A 27,905-nucleotide genomic window follows, 5' to 3' on the forward strand; every position below is an offset into this window, starting at 1 on the left:
ATCTCAAACTGCCCAGGCATACCTATCCATGTAGTAGTCTATAACTGGCAAAGTCCTTGATGAGGTCGATTCCCGTGCAGGAAGCACGCAGGTTGCTGCAGGTTACATCTTCTCAGACAGACTTCTCACTCCTTTCCTTTGCAGTCCCTTCCCTCCCTGAGCCCAGCCTTCCCCCTTTTTATAAGCAGAACCGGGTAGAAGCCAAAAAGCCTGGGAAAATGCAGTACCCGTCCCGTGTTAACCCTTCCTGTTACCCCCACCACCTTACTATCAGAGAGAAGAGATGCATGGTCACATGACAGAACTTTTTAAATTTATGAAAAAGGTAGGAAAGATCATTTCTGAAGTTAAGCAAAAGCAGTTATTGGGGCCTGCATAGTTATAACTGTATTAGAAAGTGTCCCTAAAATTGCATGTTCACAACTACATTAACCACTTACGGACCGCCCACCGTGTACTTACGTTGGTACTTTGACGGTAAATACCGGGGGTTATGGCAGCTATCCCCGGTAATTTTTTTTAAACAGCGGGCGGTCCACTTTAACATAAGGGTGGTTCCACCAAATGACTTTTTTTTTTTTTCTTTTTTAGTGTAGATGTGAGATCTGAAGTCTTTTTGACCCCAGATCTCACATTAAAGAGGTCCTGTCATGCTTATTTCTATTACAAGGGATGTTTACATTCCTTGTAATAGGAATAAAAGTGATCAAAATTAAAAAAAAAAAAAAAAAAAAAAAAAGAAAACTGTGTAAAAATAAAAAATAAAAGATAAAATAAATAGGAAAAAAAAATTAAAGCGCCACGTCCCCGCACAGAAGCGAACGCATACGCAAGTCGCGTCCACATATGTAAACGGTGTTCAAACCACACATGTGAGGTATCGTCGTGATCGTTAGAGTGAGAAAATAATTTGAGCCTGTGACCTCCTCTGTTACTCTAAACTGGTAACTTGTAGACATTTTTAAAATGTCGCCTAAAGGGATTTTTAAGTACCAATGTTTGTCGCCATTCCCCGAGAATTTTGAAGCATGACATGTTGGGTATCTATTTACTTGGCGTAACATTATCTTTCACATTATAGAAAAGAATTGGGAAAACTTTACATGACATTTGTAAGACCATTGCGCAAATACGGTGTGATAAAAAATATTGCAACAATCTCCATTTTATTCTCTAGGGTCTCTGCTTAAAAAAAAAATTATATGTATATATATATATATATATATATATATATATATATATATATATATATAAATATATATAGTGCATTGCGAAAGTATTCATCCCCCTTGAACTTTTCGACCTTTTGCCACATTTCAGGCTTCAAACATAAAGATATAAAACTGTAATTTTTTGTGAAGAATCATCAACAAGTGGGACACAATCATGAAATGGAACGAAATTTATTGGATATTTCAAACTTTGTTAACAAATAGAAAACTGAAAAATTTAGCGTGCAAAATTATTCAGCCCCTTTACTTTCAGTGCAGCAAACTCTCTCCAGAAGTTCAGTGAGGATCTCTGAATGATCCAATGTTGACCTAAATGACTAATGATGATAAATAGAATCCACCTGTGTGTAATCAAGTCTCTGTATAAATGCACCTGCACTGTGATAGTCTCAGAGGTCCGTTTAAAGCGCAGAGAGCATCATGAAGAACAAGGAACACACCAGGCAGGTCCGAGATACTGTTGTGGAGAAGTTTAAAGCCGGATTTGGAAAAAAAAAGATTTCCCAAGCTTTAAACATCCCAAGGAGCACTGTGCAAGCGATAATATTGAAATGGAAGCAGGATCAGACCACTGCAAATCTACGAAGACCTGGCCGTCCCTCTAAACTTTCAGCTCATACAAGGAGAAGACTGATCAGAGATGCAGCCAAGAGGCCTATGATCACTCTGGATGAACTGCAGAGATCTACAGCTGAGGTGGGAGACTCTGTCCATAGGACAACAATCAGTCGTATACTGCACAAATCTGGCCTTTATGGAAGAGTGGCAAGAAGAAAGCCATTTCTTAAAGATATCCATAAAAAGTGTCGTTTAAAGTTTGCCACAAGCCACCTGGGAGACACACCAAACATGTGGAAGAAGGTGCTCTGGTCAGATGAAACTAAAATCGAACTTTTTGGCAACAATGCAAAACGTTATGTTTGGCGTAAAAGCAACACAGCTCATCACCCTGAACACACCATCCCCACTGTCAAACATGGTGGTGGCAGCATCATGGTTTGGGCCTGCTTTTCTTCAGCAGGGACAGGGAAGATGGTTAAAATTGATGGGAAGATGGATGGAGCCAAATACAGGACCATTCTGGAAGAAAACCTGATGGAGTCTGCAAAAGACCTGAGACTGGGGCGGAGATTTGTCTTCCAACAAGACAATGATCCAAAACATAAAGCAAAATCTACAATGAAATGGTTCACAAATAAACATATCCAGGTGTTAGAATGGCCAAGTCAAAGTCCAGACCTGAATCCAATCGAGAATCTGTGGAAAGAACTGAAAACTGCTGTTCACAAACGCTCTCCATCCAACCTCACTGAGCTCGAGCTGTTTTGCAAGGAGGAATGGGCAAAAATTTCAGTCTCTCCATGTGCAAAACTGATAGAGACATACCCCAAGCGACTTACAGCTGTAATTGCAGCAAAAGGTGGCGCTACAAAGTATTAACTTAAGGGGGCTGAATAATTTTGTACGCCCAATTTTTCAGTTTTTTATTTGTTAAAAAAGTTTGAAATATCCAATAAATTTCGTTCCACTTCATGATTGTGTCCCACTTGTTGTTGATTCTTCCCAAAAAATTACAGGTTTATATCTTTATGTTTGAAGCCTGAAATGTGGCAAAAGGTCGAAAAGTTTAAGGGGGCCGAATACCTTCGCAATGCACTGTAATTAATATATATATATAAAATGTTTGGGGGTTCTAAGTAATTTTCTAGCAAAAAAACATTTTTTTCATGTTGGGGAAGTGCTGGTTTTGTGCCAAATATTTGTTTAACTTTCTAAACAGGGCTGCAACTCCTGAGTAGTAATGAGTTGGGTTCAGGTTGAACCTATGGGAAACTGTCACATGATAGCAGGTCGCAGGCATAATCAGCTATGGCTGGGAAATTCTCAGCCTTGTCAATTATGTCACCAAAATCCCCACCCCTTATGTGGGGTTGCAGAGACAGGAAATTACATCAGAAAATTGGGCTTCCAGTCTGCTATCACGTGACAGCTTCCTCTGGAACCCAGTTCAGCCTGGACCTTAGCTCATTAATATTTCTGGGCCTATCACTTGTCCCTGGCTGTCACTGATAGATGGTATTTCATGTAATGAACTCAATGGGTCCCTGTGCAGCTGACCCCCCACTATTGTATTTTAGTCTAGATCTGTGATCTAGGACAGCTTCCATAAAACTGTCATGCATGCCTTATTGGGTGCTCTCAAAAGTTTAATACTTTCTTATCAGGGCAATGATTTCACCCAGGGGGTGTGCTCTGTACTCTCCCATCTTCTTGGAATTAGATGGGCAGCAACCGGCAATGCAACAGAGCATTGGCTGGCTTTAAAAATGCTGCCTAGTTGCATGTCAAAATACATTTTACTGAAGGCATAACTGAATTAAACAGTGGCTCTGCATGTTCCTAAATCCCAGTTTTAAAGTGTAACCGTTATCATAATAAACAGGAGGCAACCATTTTTTATGCTTTAAAATCTTCAACCTAGCATCACACAAAGTAGTAATGTTGCTGAATCAGATGAATTCTCTGAAGCACTGGCCATTGCGATTTCCCCTAACCAAACCATCAGATGTTAGCTTTTAACCAGTTCAGTACAGGGCACTTTCACCCCCTTCCTGCCCGGACCAATTTTCAGCTTTAAGCGCTGTCGCACTTTGAATGACAATTGCCCGGTTATGCAACGCTGTAACTAAATAAACTTTTTGCAATTTTTTTGAGAAAGATAAAGCATTATTTTTGGTGGTATTTTATCACCACTGTTTTTCTTATTTTTTGCTAAACAAATAAAAAAAGAACAAAAAAATTGATTTCTGTTGTAAATAAGTATGTTTTCTCTTTCACTGATGTGCACTGATGAGCCTTCACTGGCGAGCACTGATGGGCACTGAGGCAGCACTGATGGCCACTGATAAGGAGGCAATAATGTGCAGCACTGATAGGCACTGATGGGCGGCAATGATAGTCAGCACTGATGGGCACTGATAGGCAGCACTGATGGGCAATGATATGTGGCACTGATGGGCAGTAATAAGTTGCACTGAGGGGCAGCCTTTATGGACACTGATAGGCGGTACTGATGGTCAATGATAGGAGGCACTGATGTGCACTGATAGATGCCACGGATGGGCGGCACTGATGAGGAGGCACTGACAGGCATCACTGATGGGCACTGAAAGGCATCATTGATGGGCACTGATTGGTTTCACTGATAGGCACTGGTGGGCATCACTGGTGGGCATCACTGGAGGACACTGATGGGCACTAATTGGCGGCACTGATAGATGGCATGGATGGGGAGGCACTGAAGGGCACTGACAGGCATCATTGATGGGCACTGATTGGTATCACTAATGGGCATTGATTGACACCATGGGTGGGCACTGGTGGGCATCACTGGATGGCACTGGTGGGCATCGATGATGGGGCTGCACTGATAATCACTGCATTGATTATCAGTGCAGACACCCCCCCCCCCCCCACACCCCCGTCTGGAGAGCTGCTTATCGGCTCTCCTCTACTCACACTCTGTCAGCGTGAATAGAGGAATGCCGATAACTGTCGCTAGTTACACTGTGATCATCTGATCTGATCGTCTCCTTGTAAAAATCGGAAGTGATGTCATGACATCACTTCCGGGTACTCTGCACCAGATTAAAAAAAAATTATAGCATTCAAAACAGCCAAACTTGGCGTTTTGAATGCTTTTAAGTGCAGAGGAGGGGTTTGGGGGTCTTTTAGACCCCCAGATCCCTCCACAAGAGTACCTGTCAAGTGATAAAAACAAAAAATTATTTTTTTTTAAATGTAAGAAAATATCGGCCCATATAGACCGATACCGATATGCAATGGCCGAAATATCGGTATCGTCAAAGAAAAAACGATATCGGTCGATCACTAAAATAAATTTCCTTTCAGTCTTCACAAAAAAATTGGGGGCTATACTAACCAAGCTTGTAATGTTAAATTAAATAATACACCTCAGGAAGCACCCCCATGGTTAACAGAAGATAGACTTAGAACTAAACTTGAAAAACTTAACATAAATAAATCACCGGGACCGGATGGCTTGCACCCGAGGGTTCTTAAAGAACTCAGCCAGGTGATAGCCAGACCATTATTCTTGATCTTTATGATAGTCTACAGACGGGTATGGTACCAGCTGATTGGAAAAAAGCCAACATGATACCACTATTTAAAAAAAGGCCGAGATATATCCCGGGGAGCTATAGGCCGGTCAGCCTAACATCCGTAGCCTCCAAAATTTTGGAGGGGATGTTAAGGGACTATATACAAGACTTTAGAAATGAAAACTGTATTATTAGTAGTAATCAGCATGGGTTAATGAAAATTCGTTCTTGCCAGAACAATCTATTAACCTTCTATGATGAAGTGAGTTGCCATCTAGATATAGGATGGCCTGTGGATGTGGTGTATCTGGACTTTGCAAAGGCATTTGACACCGTTCCCCACAAACGATTACTGTACAAACCAAGGTAAGTAGGTATGGACCATAGGGTGAGTACCTGGATAGAGAACTGACTCCAGGGCCGAATCCAGAGGGTGGTGATAAATGGGGAGTACTCGGATTGGGCGGGTGTGGAATGTGGGGTCTCCAAGGATCTGTCTTGGGACCAATCCTAATTAATTTATACATAAACGACCTAGAGGATGGGGTATTCAGCACAATCTCGGTATTTGCGGACAATACAAAGCTAAGCAGGCCAATATCTTCTATACATGACGTGGTAACCTTACAAGCAGACCTGAACAAAACAATGGGATTGGCAACTACATGGCAAATGAGGTTTAATATTGATAAATGTAAGGTAATGCACTTGGGTGTCAGAAGTTACTCGCTAGCGGGGAAACCTCTGGGTGAATCTAAGATGGAAAAGGACCTGGGGGTCCTAGTGTACAACAGGCTTAGCAGTGGCATGAAATGCCAAGCCGCTGCAAGCAAAGCCAACAGAATACTGGCATGTATAAAAAAGGGGATTCACTCCTGAAATAGAGAGATTATTCTCCCACTTTACAAGACTCTAGTCTGACCACATCTTGAATATGCTGTCCAGTTCTGGGCACCGGTCCTCAGGAAGGATGTGCTGAAACTGGAGAGAGTCCAGAGAAGGGCAACAAAGATAATTAGAGGAATGGAGGACATCAGCTATGAGGAAAGACTGCAAGGATTGAACTTATTCTCTCTGGAGAAGAGACGTGATATAATATCAATGTAAAAATACTTTACTGGTGACCATAGCATAAGGAACAAACTTTTCAGAGAAAGGGAATACAAAAAGACACAGGGCCACTCACTAAAACTAGAAGAAAAGCGGTTTAACCTTAAACTACGTAAGAGGTTCTTTACTGTCAGAACAGTAAGGATGTGGAATTCTCTTCCACAAACAGTGGTATCAGCAGGGAGCATCGTTACTTAAACTATTAGATGGGCACCTTAAAGACCACAACCTAAAAGGTAGAGGAATGGTGTGCGGTATAACTAAGCTGAAGTGTTGTTCCTTTAAGACTTGTGATCAGCGTGGGTTTCTCCTGTGAGAGGGGTGAGTTGGATTATGGGAGATATAGTTTGAAGGGGTATGAAGACTATGCAGGATGGACTCGGCTGAACAACACTCCCAGTGAGCGGAGGGATCAGCGGAGGATTATGGAGAAGAAGATAAATAGGGCGCGGAGTAGGATGTGCGCTCTCTTGCTTCAGGGACCTCGTGGAGAGCGGAGGGACGGAGAGAGGAGAAGGACTGCCGCTGTGAGCGGAGCGATCGGAGGCTGAGGCCTGAGTTGGGAGAGTGCATCCAAGAGACGGTGCAGGGTCGCGGTGAGGTGACTAGCCCTGTGCGGAGGCATGTTGGACAGAGACTGTGCAGATTCGGGTGAGAGAGGTCTAACTGCTGAGAGAGAGGGTCTGTGATGCAGTAAGGAGGAAGGAAGAACCCTGAATGGCTGAGACAGTTGCCAGTGAACACCGCTGAGACCCTGTAGTGTATGGTGATCTGGAGAACCGCAAGTATATTTGACGCACACACACTGATCATAAATTAAGCAGAACCTGAATCTACTAATACCCTTTTCCCTGTGGATTACAAATGTCATTTATATAAAGGACCAGACCTCCAGCTGCCGGCGAAGAGTTGCAAGGCCTTGCTAGGACAGTGACTCTAGTAATCCATTGCTAAGTGGGCCCCCTATAGGTGTTAGAGTGTATGATTTCAGTTGAAGGTTGATATATATTTCAAGAGATACATATACAGTGGGTACAGAAAGTATTCAGACCCCCTTAAATTTTTCACTCTTTGTTATATTGCAGCCATTTGCTAAAATCATTTAAGTTCATTCTTCTTCCTCATGAATGTACACATAGCACCCCATACTGACAGAAAAACACAGAATTGTTGACATTGTTGCAGATTTATTAAAAAAGAAAAACTGAAATATCACATGGTCCTAAGTATTCAGACCCTTTGCTCAGTATTTAGTAGAAGCCCCCTTTTGATCTAATACAGCCAGGAGTCTTTTTGGGAAAGATGCAAAAAGTCTTTCACACCTGGATTTGGGGATCCTCTGCCATTCCTCCTTGCAGATCCTCTCCAGTTCTGTCAGGTTGGATGGTAAACCTTTGTGGACAGCCATTTTTAGGTCTCTCCAGAGATGCTCAATTGGGTTTAAGTCAGGGCTCTGGCTGGGCCATTCAAGAACAGTCACGGAGTTGTTGTGAAGCCACTCCTTCGTTATTTTAGCTGTGTGCTTAGGGTCATTGTCTTGTTGGAAGGTAAACCTTCGGCCCAATCTGAGGTCCAGAGCACTCTGGAGAAGGTTTTTGTCCAGGATATCCCTGTACTTGGCCGCATTCATCTTTCCCTTGATTGCAACCAGTCGTCCTGTCCCTGCAGCTGAAAAACACCCCCACAGCATGATGCTGCCACCACCATGCTTCACTGTTGGGACTGTATTGGACAGGTGATGAGCAGTGCCTGGTTTTCTCCACACATACCGCTTAGAATTAAGGCCAAAAAGTTCTATTTTGGTCTCATCAGACCAGAGAATCTTATTTCTCACCATCTTGGAGTCCTTCAGGTGTTTTTTAGCAAACTCCATGCGGGCTTTCATGTGTCTTACACTGAGGAGATGCTTCCGTCGGGCCACTCTGCCATAAAGCCCCGACTGGTGGAGGGCTGCAGTGATGGTTGACTTTCTACAAATTTCTCCCATCTCCTGACTGCATCTCTGGAGCTCAGCCACAGTGATCTTTGGGTTCTTCTTTACCTCTCTCACCAAGGCTCTTCTCCCCCGATAGCTCAGTTTGGCCGGACGGCCAGCTCTAGAAAGGGTTCTGGTCGTCCCAAACGTCTTCCATTTAAGGATTATGGAGGCCACTGTGCTCTTAGGAACCTTAAGTGCAGCAGAAATCTTTTTGTAACCTTGGCCAGATCTGTGCCTTGCCACAATTCTGTCTCTGAGCTCTTCAGGCAGTTCCTTTGACCTCATGATTCTCATTTGCTCTGACATGCATTGTGATCTGGAAGGTCTTATATAGACAGGTGTGTGGCTTTCCTAATGAAGTCCAATCAGTATAATCAAACACAGCTGGACTCAAATGAAGGTGTAGAACCATCTCAAGGATGATCAGAAGAAATGGAAAGCACCTGAGTTAAATATATGAGTGTCACAGCAAAGGGTCTGAATACTTAGGACCATGTGATATTTCAGTTTTTCTTTTTTAAATAAATCTGCAACAATGTCAACAATTCTGTGTTTTTCTGTCAGTATGGGGTGCTATGTGTACATTCATGAGGAAGAAGAATGAACTTAAATGATTTTAGCAAATGGCTGCAATATAACAAAGAGTGAAAAATTTAAGGGGGTCTGAATACTTTCCGTACCCACTGTATATATATATACACCTAGCTGAGTTATATAGACTAATTTGGTTAATATACAGTCAGTTTAGACAGGATTGTCTGCCAGTAACTCTCACAAAACTTTTGGGTAATCTATATAATATATATATATATATATATATATATATACACACACACATATACATATATATATATATATATATATATATATATTTACTCATTTAGATATTTATATATTCTTTCATAGTTTACTGTATTGTTGATATTGGATTTTGGGTTTTGGGCCCCATATTTGTGTTTTAGGACCTGGAGAGTAAAAATCTCATTACATTTCTTTGTTGCCTGTCCAGTTGTGTTGAAAGCATATCTGTTAATCTTTTATTTGAATTCAGTAAACTATTATACTGATACTTATGTGTCACTGATGTTATTATATTGATATGTCAGAACCAATAGTGCCTAGCGGATCGGAGTTACCTCAGAGTCCAGGGAGTGCGGAGGAAGTGAACATACTCAGCAGCCCGCATGGGGGTCGTGCAACACAATGTACGGTTAACAGCAAACACACACACACACACATTATGGGTTGAACTGGATGGACTGATGTCTTTTTTTAACCTCACTAACTATTAAGCACCACCACCGAAATGGAGAGCTTGGAAAGCAAAGGAGCCGTATCCAAGGATGCATCGCACACAAATTGCAGTACCTGGACCAACTGGTCTGCCAGCCTTAGGTAAGCAGGGGGAACTCCCTCACTACACTGTGACTGTGGCACAAAAGTTTAGCCCACTCAGTCAGAGTTTGGGACACCAGGGCAGTGGCTGGGATGGGCCACAACACCGAATCACCAATAGTAAATATGTTGCGGGCCACAGAGTTATTTATCAGGCTGGACTTTAAAAGCCGGGGATTCCTCCACCGGAATCATGGTTGCCTTATACAACCTGGAAACAGGTAGGTCCACCACCAGTGGAAGGGTTCACTTCTTCAGAATTAATTCCTTAAATAGATACAGCATGGCAAAACGGATGTTTTGGGTGTTCCCAAACCTTGTAGACAGATTTGTCAAAATAGGTAGGATAAAGCCCCGTACACAAGCGTCGAAAATTGGCAGGGAATTTTCGACCAACGTCCGATCTGCCGATTTTCGGCTTGTTAGTATGATGCTTCCGACAACCGACTCCGACTTTTCGGCCGAAAAAAATCTGGTGTGCAGACTATAAAATTTTTGTTGGCCGTCAACACAACGGCCGATTTTCGTGCAGTCAGTACAGATTTCGACAGAGAAAAATCTGATGAGCAAGTCTGGGCATGCTCAGTGAAGAAAAAACACAAAGAAAACAAACCAACACATGACATCACTTCTGAAGTAGAATTTTGTTGGCCGAGAAAATTCGTGTGCAGTCTAGGCACATTCCAACCAACAAAACACCACTTGGACAAAAGTCGGACGATCGGTCGGCCGATAATCGTTGTGTGTGTATGGGGCTTATGGAAAAGCTTTGGCCGAACGAGACAGCTTGCGAGTGCCAAAGGAGACAGCCACATCCGCAGCTGCCTCAGCAGCATCCTCCATTTTTAAATTTTAATGCACTGAAGTAATAAGTGCGTCCACCAGGGCCTCCTCATGTGCTGCCTCAGCCGTGGAGGAGTCATCCTCCCTGTCAGATGGATCAGGGAGCATGGCTTCCAGGCCCACAGGCTGGGCCACATCCACAGCAGCACAGCCAGATTCAGGATCTGCCGAGACAGATGAAGCAGGAGAGGGCGGGAGTAGTTTGCTGCTAGACGTCAAAAACGCCACCTCCACCTGAGAAACAAAAGACTCCAGGACTGCTGTCAGTGCGTCAATGGGGACCTGAGACCCAGAGGGACCTGTCGCATCCAGGAGGGTATCAGGTGGGGAGATGTGCTCCTGAGGCTCCATGGAGAAAAAAAGGGGGTACCCACAGACCAAAGGTTTTTTTGCACCACCAGAGGACCCAGCTTTATAGAGCCTGAACCCCCCGCACTGCAACAGAGAAGGAGCCACCCCACTAGGACTCACCACCCCACGGGAGGAGCGCCGGTCAACAGCAGTAGAAGCACCAGCTGTCCCACGTGCAGAAAGCGTCCTGAGAGAAGGAAGCCCAGAAATTGACTAGGGGGATGGAGGAGGGGCCAGGGAGCAGTTCTGCTACCATGCGGCTTGAAAACAATGGCCCCCGCTATGTGCCAGAGCAATAATCAGCCAGGCCGACCAATGAAAAATGGCCCCTGGAACCACAAGAAAATGGGCACTCAGGGAAAGTCTATAGGCCCATAAAACATGGCCGCCGCACCCAAAGACCAAACCACTGCAAAATGGCTGCAGTGCACCGCACCACAAGGCCCCCAGGGAGACCTGATTTCTGCGGGAGCAAGGGCCCACCCCACCAATAAAAAAAAGGGGATACCAGGTATGTGGACCACAAACAGTCCCAGCGCTCACCCCTATGGAAGACCACACACCCGGGCCGTCAGTGACCGGGCCAGCAGTCCCTTACTGTGCTCCATGCAGCCCATAATAGCAATCCCATCCAGCCCAAAAGGCCAACCCATGGAGAGGAGGGAAGGGGGAGGGAAGGGGGGAGGACAGGGTTGAAAGGGGAGAGAACCTGGCAACCTACTGGGGAGCCCATGTGGGAGGATGGAATCTAGGTCTGACCATCCCAGGGGGTACCCGCTTTTGCTCCTAACCACACCAGGGGGAGAGGGGGGACAGTACTCACCAATCCACACATGCAGGTACTGCTCCAGACAGAATTTATCGCCACCAAAGTGAGGGGGCTGTCAGCCAGGGGAACGCTGCGACTTGGACCAGGTGCCCAGTCATATGTGACCTGCGAGGGCGTTTAACTTACTGGCCAGCCCCTGTCCAGTGGGGCTATTTCGCGGCCGACCTAGCGCATAGCTAACGGTCTGTAGGTACTCGATGGCCAGACTGGAGTGGACCGCTGGATCTAAATATCCAGCCCATTGCCCAACCCGGCAGCTGACTGCAAATCTCCACAAGAAAAAAAACAGAAAAAAAAATCCATAAGGATGCAAAAAAAAAAAAAAAGTGGTAGAACCAAAGATCCCAGCAGGGAGCTAGGTCCTTACTCCTGAGACTAGGCAGAAAAAACTAAAGGCCTATAGCAGACAGGATGATGTATACCAGCTAGGACTGCCCAAGTTGTTTTTTCTGCCTAGTGTTCTACTCCTGTATGGAGCGATATAACCCTATGGTTCTGAATATGGAGCGCTGTGCCCGTCAATGAACAAAAGAGAAATATAAGGTGTGTTCTTATTAGCTCTTACAGGAAACACCCACAAAACCATTTTATATTTCCGCCTTTCCGAAAGGAAGCCCAGTAACAGTTTACATTGCACATATAAACATAAGCGTGATGATACACAATATGGTTATGAATACCCTCTATTGTATACTTACGTTGTCATATTTTCCTGCAGTTGGTTTGCAGCCTGTATCATGTCTGCCGCTGTCAAGACACAGAAAAGACATATATGTTTGAAAGAAACAGGGTGACCTTAATTATTTTATTACATTTTGTGTAAGAATGCATGCGCACAATGTTTTGTTTTATATATGTTTATTAACACATACCTCCCTATAAAAATCTTTTGGATAGAGTAGGTTTAGGGTTATCAGGTCATTTGTTGCTGCCTATGTTCTGTTAGGACCCCCTGGAGAGGCTGAAAACTGAATATTCAAAGATTCTCTCCAAAGTGAACAAAATGTCCACCCTTAAAGCGTAAAAAAATAAAAAAAAACAATCCCCCTACCCCCTCTGGGTGGTCAATGTACTTTGCAAGAATTTTAACAAACTTTCTAGCAGATACCTTTTGTTGCTGTAAAAAAAACTGCTCTTTGTTTCACCAGACTGATCACATACTCCTTCTTAGTGGGAGGACATGGTTCCTTACTGATCAGCTGATGCACTTTCTGTGTTCCAATGGGGAAAGCTGCAGTGTCTGCATCTCTTTAAGGCTACATTCACACCTGAGCGTAGCGTTTTCACGCGTTTTTTACCACGTTTTTAACCACAATTTTTACCGCGTTTTTACCACGTTTTACAGGCGTTTTTTGTGCAGGCGTTTTTAGATTGAATAGAAAAAAGGAATGTATACCAGCGCTATGGAGTTTTCCGTATACTGAATCAGGCTTAAAAGGTTTAAAAAGGTGGTGTAAGCTGCCTCCAACCTACCTCTGAGGTAGTAAAATAGAAAGAATTGCAAAAATGTTGGGACCGGCGCTACCACTTATAAAACGTGCATGTGCAAAATAGAAAGTGCATATAGTGCTAAAGGTGCACGCAATGAATATAAATATATATATATAAAGTGCTACGTGCTGTTTATGGGCTGTGCCTTGTGTACCATACTGTAAACATCATATGTTATGCATATACTTATACAAATAAAGTGCCGAGTGCTGATATTGCCAAAACCCCGTGTAGTGATTAAGAAATCAAACAAAGTATGGTGTCGGTAGGTGATTCACCGAAAACACCGCTGCTTACCACACTCTTTTGGCCGATACCTCGACACTTCTTCGGTCACTAAAATAAAGGATAAGCCTCCATTGCGTAGCATATGTTATGTCCAGACAAACAAACGTAGCATCCACTCACAGTTAGGGAGTTCACTAACGTGGTTCACGTACGTCAATACGTCACTTCCGGGAACGGTGGTTTGAGCCGGTGGAACGCGGAAGCGGTCCGGCGAACACCTCTCCAAGCTGATAGTGAACTCCCTAACTGTGAGTGGATGCTACGTTTGTTTGTCTGGACATAACATATGCTACGCAATGGAGGCTTATCCTTTATTTTAGTGACCGAAGAAGTGTCGAGGTATCGGCCAAAAGAGTGTGGTAAGCAGCGGTGTTTTCGGTGAATCACCTACCGACACCATACTTTGTTTGATTTCTTAATCACTACACGGGGTTTTGGCAATATCAGCACTCGGCACTTTATTTGTATAAGTATATGCATAACATATGATGTTTACAGTATGGTACACAAGGCACAGCCCATAAACAGCACGTAGCACTTTATATATATATATTTATATTCATTGCCTGCACCTTTAGCACTATATGCACTTTCTATTTTGCACATGCACGTTTTATAAGTGGTAGCGCCGGTCCCAACATTTTTGCAATTCTTTAGATTGAATAGAGACCAATGGAAAACGCCTGTAATCTGCCCAAAGAGAAGCTCATGTACTTTTTTGAGCGTTGGGCATTTTGCTCACAGCGTCAAAACGCTCAGATGTGAACAGGAGCAATTGAAATGAATAGGATTTGTCTTGTTGGGCGTTTTGAAAGCTGATCCTAGAGCAGAAAAACTCCCCAAAAACGCCCAAAACGCCTAGATGTGAACGGAGCCTAAAAGAGCATAACACTCGGGGAGTATCCCACCAAAACTTACATAACTTACATTTCTATTGCAAGGGGTGCCTAAATTTTGACATGTATCTTAGTGTAGACTTCTGGGAAAATCAGTGAGCCAATCACAAAAGCAGGAAATGACATGTTTGGAGGCATTTTGTAGGCCAACTGTGTACAGAACACCTCCAAGTTTCCATCTTGCATTGAATTATACAGAAAATGCAGCGCTGCAGATTAAAAGAAATGGTCATTTTTTATACCTTAAATTGAAACATGGCTCATATAGCAATTGTATATGCTATATGCTATATGATTATTTTTTATTTGCTATATTTTTTTTCAATGACAGTGAAGTTGCCCTAAGGAGTTGTCATAGAACCAAGTTTCTCAGTTGAAGGATTTCCCCCCACTTCTGGCTAAAATTTGGGATTTCTCATCACAACAGGCTCCAGGATGAATAAAATTGTAAATCTCCCTAACACAGACACAGACAGCACCTGATCATAGGTCAAAAAAACAAAACTAATTATACATATATATACATATATATATATATATATATACATACATATATATATATATATATATATAGTGAGATTCACATCAAGTGTAGAGCGTTTAAAGGACACCGCCACTCGCTTTTTCTTTCTTTTAAGGGCGTTCCTCGCCCATGTTTATTAACCACTTAAGCCCCGGAGGATTTGGCTGCTCAAAGACCAGGGCCTATTTTGCGATTCGGCACTGCATGACTTTAACGGACAATTGCGCGGTCGTGCGACGCTGTACCCAAATGAAATTGATGTCCTTTTTTTCCCACAAACAGAGCTTTCTTTTGGTGGTATTTGATCACCTGTGCAATTCTTACTTTTTGCGCTATAAACAAAAAAAGAGCGACAATTTTGAAAAAATAACAATATTTTTCAAATTTTTTGGATGAAATTCTCAAAAAAAAATGTAAAAATCTAAATTTTTTAACATTTTAGGCCAATTTGTTTTCTGCTACATATGATTGGTAAAAAAAAAAAATCGCAATAAGCGGTTTTTGATTGGTTTGCACAAAAGTTATTGTGTTTACTAACTACGTTTTTTTTTTTTTAACTAGTAATGGCGGCGATCTGCGATTTTTTTTGCTGGACTGCGACATTGCGGCGGACAGATCGGACCCCTGACTGACATTTTTGACACTTTTGGGAGTATCAGTGACATTACTACAGTAATCAGTGCTATAAATATGCACTGTTACAGTAAAATGACACTGGCAGGGAAGGGGTTAACTTTATTAGTGATCAAGGAGTTAAGTGTGTCCCTAGGGGCGTGATTCTGACTGTCAAGGGGCGTGGCTTGTGATGTAACCACAGAGACATACGATCCTACATAGCAGAATCGTATGATCTCTGCAGTTACACCAGGGAGAATGACAGGCGGCTTTGTTTACATCAGCCGCCTGCCTTTCTCCCTCTCCAGCGGGAGATTGCGAGTGACCGGCGGACATCGGAGCCGCCGCCCGCCGGTCACTCGTGCGGCAATTTCAGGGACACACCCCCTAGAGGCTTGTGGGCAAAAGACGTACCGTTACGTCACTTTGCCCAGGAGGGGCTGACCGCTGCAGTATATGTACTTGCGGCGGTCGGCAAGTGGTTAAAGGAAAGTTCATCAAGCAGAAAAATAACATAGGTTTCCCACGCAGGGTTTCTTCTCCAGTCAAAATATAGAAAACCAAAAATGCTAGCCCACCTGGCTCTCACTCCATTTCTCAGTAGCAGTACCTCTGCTCTTTTTGCTGGTCCCCAGACCATGAACTCCCCGAAGCTGGCAGTCTCCCCTCCCCCCTCCTGACTCCCATACACAGACCTTGTGTCCATCGGTTGGTGTCCTCCTGACTACTGGGTGCAGCTGTCTCCAACTGGGAGCTCTGATTGCTAACCCTGGAAATAATATGAACCCAGCCCACAGGTGTGCAATCAGCACGCCTGTCTTAATCAAAACCAAGCATAGATTGCTAACACACAGTGACCCGGGGTCGCCTCTCTACAAAATACATGTGTATATATATATATATATATATATATATATATATATATATATATATATATATGTATATATATATATATATATATATATATATATACAGTATATACAGTGGGGGAAACAATTATTTGATCCCCTGCTGATTTTGTAAGTTTGCCCACTTACAAAGAAATGAAGGGTCTATAATTGTTATCATAGGAAAATTTAAATGATAAAGACAAAATATCAACAAACAATCCAGAAAAAAACACAAATGTTATAAATTGAGTTGCAGTTCAGTGAGTAAAATAAGTATTTGATCTCCAAGCAAAATATTACATATTACTTGGTGGAGAAACCCTTGTTGGCAAGCACAGAGGTAAGACGTTTCTTTTAGTTGGTTACCAGGTTTGCACACATCTCAGGAGGAATTTTGGGCCACTCTTCTTTTACAGATCTTCTCTAAATCCTTAAGGTTTCTCAGCTGTCACATGGCAACTCGAAGTTTCAGCTCCCTCCATAAATTTTCTATAGGATTAAGGTCTGGAGACTGGCTAGGCCACTCCATGACCTTAATGTGCTTCTTCTTGAGCCACTCCTTTTTTGCCTTGGTGGAATGTTTTGGGTCATTGTCATGCATGTTTGAATCCACTTTATGTTGACTGAACACTACTTCTGCTGGAAGTCTATTCCAAGCGTCAACTACTCTTTCGGTAAAAAAGATACTTTCTAAAATAATTATTTTCCCCACTGTATATATATATATATATATATTGTACATATATGGGACAGATTCAATGGACCACTTGGTCTTTTTTCTGTTGTCATTTTTCTTTGCTCAAGAAACCCCCAGCAAGCTCTGGAGAAACCCTAGTGATTCCTGGAATCCTGGTTGAGAACAGAGCTTACAAGGGTTGTGGACAGTCTCCCTTTGCCTATGTTACAGTGCAAGGCTGATCAACCATCACAGGTGCTGTCACATAAAGAAAGTCACATGTTCCATCATACCTAGAAGTACCAAGTATTTTTTGTTTTTCTCTCTTGGTAGCCGAACAGAGAAGTGTGGAAGCGAAGGAAAGTTGGATTTGTTCTGCTAGGAAGGGGGCATTAAGGAGAACCTGTTGCTTTGGTTTGAATTTAACACTGTACTGTATGTAGCACATTGAAATAAACGTACCTGTCATATTTTGTCCAAAAGACACAAAGCTGTCGGTCATTTCCCCAAACACCAGCATCATGAGGGGTAAGGCGGCACCATGCACTATGGCTGCTATGGTTCCAAGCAACATCAGTAACTTGTCCGTGGCTCCGGAGTATCGGAACTGAAAAAGAACATTCAGACAGTCATCTTTCTTCCCTCATGTTAAAGGAATAATTGTATGGATTGTTTTATCTGTTCCTATCAAAACATTTGATTCATTTATCAGAGCATCTATAGGTGTGCAATTGCTATTGCTCAACATTAAATATTGAATCAGCCACCATAAGCCTTCCATTCTCATGATTGGTTATTTTATCTCCACCAAAGATGCCTCCTTTTCTACTCTCTATCATAGACACCTTAAAGCGTTAGTTCACCTTTGCCAAAACACTGCCTGTGCAGGTACGGGTGCCTGAAGCTAAAAACAAACTGAGCAGCTTTGACCAAAATTAAATAATGCCCTTGGTGTCAGCCATTTATATGACTCTCAAAGCCTGGTTGAAAAACTCTCAGAGATGGCATCATTCCGTCCTGCTTTGTCGCTAGTATATTGCTAAGATACAGTGGGTACGGAAAGTATTCAGACCCCCTTAAATTTTTCACTCTTTGTTATATTGCAGCCATTTGCTAAAATCATTTAAGTTCATTCTTCTTCCTCATGAATGTACACATAGCACCCCATACTGACAGAAAAACACAGAATTGTTGACATTGTTGCAGATTTATTAAAAAAGAAAAACTGAAATATCACATGGTCCTAAGTATTCAGACCCTTTGCTGTGACACTCATATATTTAACTCAGGTGCTTTCCATTTCTTCTGATCATCCTTGAGATGGTTCTACACCTTCATTTGAGTCCAGCTGTGTTTGATTATACTGATTGGACTTGATTAGGAAAGCCACACACCTGTCTATATAAGACCTTCCAGATCACAATGCATGTCAGAGCAAATGAGAATCATGAGGTCAAAGGAACTGCCTGAAGAGCTCAGAGACAGAATTGTGGCAAGGCACAGATCTGGCCAAGGTTACAAAAAGATTTCTGCTGCACTTAAGGTTCCTAAGAGCACAGTGGCCTCCATAATCCTCAAATGGAAGACGTTTGGGACGACCAGAACCCTTCCTAGAGCTGGCCGTCCAGCCAAACTGAGCTATCGGGGGAGAAGAGCCTTGGTGAGAGAGGTAAAGAAGAATCCAAAGATCACTGTGGCTGAGCTCCAGAGATGCAGTCAGGAGATGGGAGAAAGTTGTAGAAAGTCAACCATCACTGCAGCCCTCCACCAGTCGGGGCTTTATGGCAGAGTGGCCGGACGGAAGCCTCTCCTCAGTGTAAGACACATGAAAGCCCGCATGGAGTTTGCTAAAAAACACCCGAAGGACTCCAAGATGGTGAGAAATAAGATTCTCTGGTCTGATGAGACCAAAATAGAACTTTTTGGCCTTAATTCTAAGCGGTATGTGTGGAGAAAACCAGGCACTGCTCATCACCTGTCCAATACAGTCCCAACAGTGAAGCATGGTGGTGGCAGCATCATGCTGTGGGGGTGTTTTTCAGCTGCAGGGACAGGACGACTGGTTGCAATCGAGGGAAAGATGAATGCGGCCAAGTACAGGGATATCCTGGACAAAAACCTTCTCCAGAGTGCTCTGGACCTCAGACTGGGCCGAAGGTTTACCTTCCAACAAGACAATGACCCTAAGCACACAGCTAAAATAACGAAGGAGTGGCTTCACAACAACTCTGTGACTGTTCTTGAATAGCCCAGCCAGAGCCCTGACTTAAACCCAATTGAGCATCTCTGGAGAGACCTAAAAATGGCTGTCCACCAACGTTTACCATCCAACCTGACAGAACTGGAGAGGATCTGCAAGGAGGAATGGCAGAGGATCCCCAAATCCAGGTGTGAAAGACTTGTTGCATCTTTCCCAAAAAGACTCCTGGCTGTATTAGATCAAAAGGGGGCTTCTACTAAATACTGAGCAAAGGGTCTGAATACTTAGGACCATGTGATATTTCAGTTTTTCTTTTTTAATAAATCTGCAACAATGTCAACAATTCTGTGTTTTTCTGTCAGTATGGGGTGCTATGTGTACATTCATGAGGAAGAAGAATGAACTTAAATGATTTTAGCAAATGGCTGCAATATAACAAAGAGTGAAAAATTTAAGGGGGTCTGAATACTTTCCGTACCCACTGTACTCCCGGTCAATTTAAAACCCCTTGCATCAGCTCTTCCTCTCCCCTGTCACAGTAGCTCTGAGCTCAGTGATGCTGCGATAGAGTAGATAGTGGACCCCATAGTCGCAGCGGGTTTAGAGCTCATTCCTGTGATGGTGGGAGAGAGCAGTAGGGACGGAGAGTGTCTTAGCAATTTCCTAGCAACAAGGCAGGACAGAATGATGCCATCTCCAGGAGTTTCTTGTCCAGGCTCCCGGAGGTATGCCTATATAGCAAAGTCATTATCCAACTTTAGTCATAGATGCACAGTCAGGGCTTTTTTTCAGCGGGAACGCGGGGAAACGCAGTTCCGGCACCTCCAGCACTAAATGTATGTAATAGAAAGGGGTGCTGGGGTGTGCTACAGGATCTATTGATGCTGGCTGCTGGGGATCTATTGTCATTGGAGGGGGATCTTTTTTTGCCTGAGGGGAAAGTCTGTTGTTGCTGTGAGGAATCAATTGTTGCTGGAGGTGGCTCTTCTTTTGCTGGGGGTCAGTTGTTGCTGGGAGGGATCTGGAGAGTCTATAGATGCTGGCTGCGGGTCAGATCTTTTTTTGCTCCTGGGGGGTCTATTGTTGCTTGGGGGTATTTCTTTGCAGGTGGTCCATGGTTGCCGGGGGAATCCATTGTTCCTGGCTGCAGGGGATCTATTTTACTGCTTTTCTTGTTATCGTTAACAAATTACATACAAATTACTTTATACCACAAATGTTACTTGGTTCTATATTCTCTGAAAGGGGCAGTACTGGGAGGTGGGTGTGGGTTGGAACCAGGGAACGATGCGGAAGGTTGATAGGGGTGGAGATAAGGGGATACCCAGAAAGGAGGAGTTCCTGCACCTATTCTCTGAGAAAAAAAGCCCTGTGCACAGTTTATATCTACTGACACCTCTTACCTGCATAGGCAGTTTTTTGGAAACGGTGAACAAACCCTTGAAAGAAATTTTTCCATTAAAGAAAATTTGTCCTCAGAAGATAGGTAGGCTACCATTGCTGACCTCTTCTATTGAAAGAGCTAGATGCCTGGCTGGATATGGACCGAGTGGCCTCAATACTCTCAATGACCAGGAGAAACAGGAACTCTGATCTTTGGTTGCTGCATGCTTGTTGCTGGCCAAGCTAGTATTTTTAGCAGGAGGTCAAAATTGATAGTATTACTATGAAGGATAGTGCCCCAGCATTGGTATAACTGGGGAGAATAGAGTCCCATCATTGGTAGAACAGGGAGAACAGTGCCCCTATCATTAGTAATACCAGGAAGAATAGTGCCCTATCATTGGTAAAACTAGGGAGAAAAGTGGCCCATCATTTGTATTTCTAGGAGGGAATAGTGCCACATCATTGGTATTACTAGGGAGAATAGTGCCCCATCATTGGTATTACTGGAAGAATATTGCCCCATCATTGGTAATACCGGGAAGAGTAGTGCCCCATCATTGGTAATACTGGGGAGAATAGTGCCCCATCATTTGTATTCCTGGGGGGAATAGTGCCCCATCCGTGAAATTACTGGGGAGAATAGTGCCCCATCATTGGTATTACTGGGGAGAATAGTGCCCCATTATTGTTATCACTGGTGAGAATAGTGCCCCGTTATTGGTATTACTGGGGAGAAAATCCCCCCTCCATTGGTATTACTGAGGAGAATAGAGACCCTATCATTGGTATTACTGGGGAGAATAGTGCCCCATAATTGATAATACTGGGAGGAATAGTGCCCCATCATTAGAAGTACTAGGGAGAATAGTGTCCCCATCATTGGTATTACTGGGGAGAATAGTGCCCTGTCATTGGTATTACTGAGGAGAATAGTGTCCCATCATTAGAAAATACTGGGGAGAATAGTGCCTCATCATTTGTATTCCTGGAGTAATATTGCCCCATCATTGGTATTACTGGGGAGAATAGTGTCCCATTATTGGTATTACTGGGGAGAATAGTACCCCGTCATTGGTATTACTGGGGAGAATAGTGCCCCATCGTTAGTATCACTGGGGAGAATATTGCCCCACCAATGGTATTACTGAAGAGAATAGCGCCCCATCATTGGTAATACTGGGAGGAATAGTGCTCAATTATTGGTAATACTGGGAGGAATAGCGCCCTATCATTGATATTACTATGAAGGATAGTGCCCCAGCATTGGTATTACTGGGGAGAATAGAGCCCCATCATTGGTAGAACAGGGAGAACAGTGCCCCTATCATTAGTAATACCAGGAAGAATAGTGCCCCATCATTGGTAAAACTAGGGAGAAAAGTGGCCCATCATTTGTATTCCTAGGAGGGAATAGTGCCCCATCATTGGTATTACTGGAAGAATATTGCCCCATCATTGGTAATATCGGGAAGAGTAGTGCCCCATCATTGGTAATACTGGGGAGAATAGTGCCCCATCATTTGTATTCCTGGGGGGAATAGTGCCCCATCCGTGAAATTACTGGGGAGAATAGTGCCCCATCATTTGTATTACTGAGGAGAATAGTGCCCCATTATTGTTATCACTGGTGAGAATAGTGCCCCGTTATTGGTATTACTGGGGAGAAAATTCCCCCGCCATTGGTATTACTGAGGAGAATAGAGCCCCTATCATTGGTTTTACTGGGGAGAATAGTGCCCCATAATTGATAATACTGGGAGGAATAGTGCCCCTTCATTAGAAGTACTAGGGAGAATAGTGTCCCCATCATTGGTATTACTGGGGAGAATAGTGCCCTGTCATTGGTATTACTGAGGAGAATAGTGTCCCATCATTAGAAAATACTGGGGAGAATAGTGCCTCATCATTTGTATTCCTGGAGTAATATTGCCCCATCATTGGTATTACTGGGGAGAATAGTGCCCCATCATTTGTTATCCTCAGGAGGAATAGTGCCCCATCTGTGGTATTACTGGGGAGAATAGTGCCCTGTCATTGATACCAGTAGGAGGAATTATGTCCCATCAATAATGTCGGTGGCAGGAATAGTGATAGATATAAGTGGCCCACTGTTGGTGTCAAAGGGAGGAATTATGCCCCAAGGTATGGGAAAGGGTAAGCAAAGGGCTGCATCCGGCCCATGAGACGCAATTTGGAGACCACTGTTTTAAAGAGTCCCAAGGAAATGACAGCTGTAAGCTTTCTGGCTGTTAGGGCCAACACAGACATTAAGGATTATTTACTAAAGGAGTTGAGAATTGTCACTCAATAAATTGAATGCCTACCCACTTAAATTATCCAATCACACGAAAGGCAAATTCCTGTTTATTTAAATGATCTGTACATGATTGGGTATTCAAAGTGCAAACAACTACAATTTATAGAGTTTCAACCCCTGTAGCAAATCAGCCCCATTATCTCTTGCTGGTTTCAAGCAAAAAGGATAATATCTTTATTCAATTTAAATGGGTTACTTTTCAGATATACTTGTTTCAAATGCTTTCAAATAACAGAGATTTAATGTAATCCCGGTGATTAGGCACCCAGCAGACATGTGTTTCCATCACAGATCTAAAAAGCTCCTAATATTAATGATGAAAGAAAATCCAGTGCAATTATACTAATTCGATCAAACATTCTGAGTGCTAATCCACAGGCTTCCTGGATGTATAAATGACCGATATTTATGAGAAAGGCAGACAGTGTCCTGGTGCCAAATGTCTCTTTTATTGCTATATTTAAAGGGGATGTCAACTCAGAAGCAATATGTAATTTGCTTCTACAGAATTTAAAGCGTAACTCAACTCTGGGTGATCTCTGTACATTACAAGGATTGTAACAAACTTTGTTGCAGATTCCTACCTTTTGTTATTCTGAAGAAATCCCTGTTTGTTCCTCTGTGCCTCTGTGCTGATTGGGTGAAATAGGAGTGGTTTCATAATTATCTATCAGCTGTGGCAGCTGCAGGGTTTAATGAGAAAAGCTTCTGGGTCTGCATCCCTTTAGATGTGTTCCTATTGGGAGTATCTCACCAAAAATGACATTTTTGTTCCAGGGGATGCCAGAAATCTGACTTTTATCTTAGTGCAGAATTCTGGGAAAATTGGTGAGCCAATCACACAAGCAGGAAATGATGTTTCTGGGGTGTGGTCAGTATACATTCTGTGTACAGAACACCTCCAGGTAGCCATATTGCATTGCATTTTGAGAAAATTACAGTGGCAGCAGATTGAAAAGGAAAGTTTATTTTTAATAACATTCAATTACAATATGATTTGTTACGCAATTGTATACACTACATTGTTTTTTATTTATTTGCTATTTTTTTTCCTACGAAAGTGGAGTTATCCTTTAACCACTTGCCGACTGTCATGGTCTTACCTTCTTGCTGTTCTCCTTCGTTTGACATGTGCTGGCGGCCATCTTGGTTTCTGGGTTTCTTGTAGCCTCCCACCCTGTGGCTCCTCCTTCCCACTGGGAGGAGCTGGATGCCTAGCTCATATATATAGGAGGTCTGTGGCTTCAGTTCCCTGCTTGGTCCTCCTGTGTTCACATGCTACTAGACTGCTGCTACTTCTGGTTCCTGTTCCTGGCTTCGTCTGACTACCCTGTTGGTTCCTGATCCTGGCTTCGTCTGACTACCCTGCTGGTTCCTGACCCCTGGCTTCGCAAAGACTCTGCATCGGTTTCGCCATTCGTTTGGACTTTTGCTTTATAGCTTGTTTTTCAATAAAGCTGTCTTATTTTCACTTATCTGTTGTTGTACGTCTGGTTCATGGTTCCGTGACATTAGGACCAAGCCATGAATTCTGACGGTACAGGGCCATCCTCGCTACCCACGCTGGTTGCCAGACTTGATCAGCAGGATCACCTGTTGGGTCGGTTCGCCGTGGCGTTGCAAACCCTGCTTGAACGCACGGTACCACAGGCCACGAATTCTGACGGTACAGGGCCATCCTCACTACCCACGCTGGTTGCCAGACTTGATCAGCAGGATCACCTGTTGGGTCAGTTCGCCGTGGCGTTGCAAACCCTGCTTGAACGCACGGTTCATTTCGCTCCCGTTGCCGATGGGTCGGTTGTCGCTCCTGGGTCCGCTCCTACTGCCGCTCCGGTTGTTGCGCCAGAGTCTACCCCGACACCTGTTGTTGCGCCCGCGGTGTTTCGGGGTATGTCCGGTTCTGCCCCCCTTCCACAGCGCTTTGGGGGAGAGCCAACTCAGTGCCGAGGTTTCCTTAACCAGGTGGGCATTTATTTCGAGTTGCTGCCACATGCCTTTCCTACTGAGAGATCAGAGGTGGGCTGGAATAATGAGGCTCTGGTCGCTGCTTTCTCTCATGGTCTCTCGGATGCCTTGAAGGATGAGGTTGCAGCTAAGGACCTACCAGTGGAGCTCGAGTCTCTTATTTCTTTCCTGATTTTGATTGACACCAGACTCAGGGAGAGACCTTCCTTTAAGGAGAGTCTGCGGAGGCCTCCTAACAGATTGGCGCCTACCTTTGTTGTCCCACCCGTGCCTCCCTCTCCTCCCACGCCTCCTGGGGATGACTTGTCTGGGGGTGAACCCATGCAGCTGGGGTTTGCTCGCCTGTCCGAGGGGGAGAGGGTACTCCGGAGACGCGAGGGCCGATGCATGTACTGTGGTCTCGGTGGGCATTTTCGGTTGGCATGTCCGAACCGTCCAGGGAAACGCTCGCACCTGAGATCCTGTCGGGGGCAGATCTTGGGTGGAGTCTCCTCGTCCCCGGTTTCCCGTGTTGACAAACCACTGATCACTGTTGTCCTTTCCTGGGTCGGGGGCTCGGTGACGACCCAGGCGTTGGTGGACTCTGGTGCTGGTGGTTTGTTCATTGATAGTGTGTTCGCTGCCGCCAATTCCATTCCTCTGCAGGCTCGAGGTTCTCCTCTGGCTCTTGAGGCAATAGACGGCAGACCCCTTCTGCCGCCACACGTGACTCATGAGACCCTTCCAGTGGGGTTAGCCATTGGTGCCGTCCACAGAGAGTCGGTCTGCTTCCAGGTTATTTCGTCTCCACACTACTCGGTGGTCTTGGGGTACCCCTGGCTCCAGAAGCATAATCCGATTTTCGATTGGAGATCGGCCGAGATCCTCTCGTGGTCACCGCAGTGTGGGACTAGTTGCATCCATGGGCCTGTCAAGTTGCTGTGTACTTCCTCGGACTCTCTGTTGCCCCCTGAATACGAGGAGTACCGGGATGTATTCGATAAGGTGCGCGCGGTTGCCCTACCTCCGCACCGCCCATACGATTGTGCCATCGAGTTACAATCTGGTGCCGTTCCTCCTCGTGGCAAAGTCTATCCACTGTCGGTAGCGGAGAATGAGGCCATGGAGGAGTACGTGAGGGAGGCGCTTTCACGTGGACACATTCGCAAATCCTCGTCCCCGGCAGGGGCTGGATTTTTCTTTGTGAAAAAGAAGGGCGGTGAGTTGAGGCCTTGCATCGATTACAGGGGTCTCAATCGCATCACGATCAAGAACGCTTACCCGATACCCTTGATTTCCGAGCTGTTCGATCGCCTTAAAGGGGCCACGGTCTTTACCAAACTCGACCTGAGGGCGGCATATAACCTCGTAAGGATCAAGGCGGGCGATGAGTGGAAGACCGCGTTTAACACCAGGACCGGTCATTATGAATCCTTGGTTATGCCCTTTGGGCTGTGCAATGCGCCCGCAGTCTTTCAGGAATTCATCAACGATGTTTTCCGTGACCTGTTGCAGCAGTGTGTGGTTGTCTACCTGGATGACATCTTGGTATATTCTGAGTCCATGGAGACCCACATTCTGGATGTCAAACGAGTGTTGCAACGGTTACGAGAGAACAAGCTGTTCGGTAAGCTTGAGAAATGCGAATTTCACCGATCCCAGGTAACCTTCTTAGGTTACATCATTTCCGCTGAGGGGTTCTCCATGGATCCTGAGAAGGTTTCGGCTGTCTTACAGTGGCCCCAGCCCAGTGGTCTTCGCTCCCTGCAGCGCTTTTTGGGCTTCGCCAATTATTATCGGAAGTTCATCAGGGACTTTTCCATGCTAGCCAAGCCTCTCACGGATCTGACCAGGAAGGGCAGTAATTCCCAGGTCTGGCCGCCCGAGGCCATCCGAGCTTTTGAGGCTCTAAAGTCCGCCTTTGTGTCGGCTCCGATTCTGTCGCATCCCAACCCTGGGTTGCCCTTTGTCCTCGAGGTGGACGCGTCTGAGACGGGAGTAGGCGCCCTTCTGTCTCAGCGTAGAACACCAGAGGGTCCTCTGCTTCCTTGTGGGTTTTACTCCCGGAAACTGTCTTCCGCGGAGTGCAACTACCAGATTGGTGACAGGGAGTTATTGGCCATCGTGCAGGCTCTTAAAGAATGGAGGCACTTGCTCGAGGGTTCGGTGGTTCCGGTCCTCATCCTGACGGACCACAAGAATCTGACCTACCTCTCTGAGGCCAAGAGATTGACACCACGTCAGGCCAGATGGGCTCTGTTCTTGTCACGTTTTAATTACGTGGTCTCCTACCTACCCGGTTCCAAGAACATCAGGGCTGATGCCTTATCACGGCAGTACTCCGACCTGTCCAGGGAGGAGTCGATTCCGACTTCGGTCATACCTCCGAATCAGATCCTGGCCGCCATTCGCACCAGCCTGACCTCTCCCCTGGGTGAGCAGATTTTGGCGGCTCAATCTGGTGCTCCCTCTGGGAGACCCAACGGCAGATGTTTTGTGCCTGAGGAGTTGCGCACTCGGTTGTTGCGAACCTACCATAACTCCAAGACCGCGGGGCATCCTGGAAAGAATCAGCTGTCCTGGGCTGTTTCACGTCTGTTCTGGTGGCCTTCCCTACGTTCCGACATCGCCGCATATGTAGCGGCATGCTCCGTTTGTGCCCAGAGTAAGTCCCCTCGGCACCTTCCGTTGGGCCTTCTGCAACCCTTAGCCACCGGGGAGCGCCCATGGTCACACCTGGGGATGGATTTCATTGTGGACCTCCCTGCATCCCGAGGCCATACGGTCATTCTCATGATTGTGGATCGGTTTTCC

The 27,905-nt window shown here is 44.7% G+C and overlaps 2 protein-coding genes across 2 annotated transcripts in view; both read right to left on the bottom strand.

Annotated features, from left to right (window-relative positions):
* The window catches only part of LOC309556293 (ATP-dependent translocase ABCB1-like), a 94,685-nt gene extending 82,091 nt beyond the window's left edge, over positions 1-12,594 (bottom strand). Inside the window, exon 1 of the mRNA XM_082258731.1 lies at positions 12,561-12,594. Coding sequence (XP_082114857.1) covers positions 12,561-12,568 — 8 coding nt within the window. The 5' untranslated portion in view covers positions 12,569-12,594. The remainder of the gene's footprint in view (positions 1-12,560) is intronic.
* A 3-nt stretch (positions 12,595-12,597) lies between these two features.
* The window catches only part of LOC309556429 (ATP-dependent translocase ABCB1-like), a gene marked incomplete at its 3' end in the record, with an annotated part of 65,368 nt that continues 50,060 nt past the window's right edge, over positions 12,598-27,905 (bottom strand). The window contains exons 4-6 of the mRNA XM_082258894.1: positions 17,704-17,848; positions 14,646-14,746; positions 12,598-12,609 (exon numbers count right to left, since the gene is read on the bottom strand). Coding sequence (XP_082115020.1) covers positions 12,598-12,609; positions 14,646-14,746; positions 17,704-17,848 — 258 coding nt within the window. The remainder of the gene's footprint in view (positions 12,610-14,645; positions 14,747-17,703; positions 17,849-27,905) is intronic.

This window comes from Pelophylax lessonae (assembly GCF_965119305.1).
Source record: "Pelophylax lessonae genome assembly, chromosome: 5".
In the NCBI taxonomy this organism is placed as follows: Eukaryota; Metazoa; Chordata; class Amphibia; order Anura; family Ranidae; genus Pelophylax; species Pelophylax lessonae.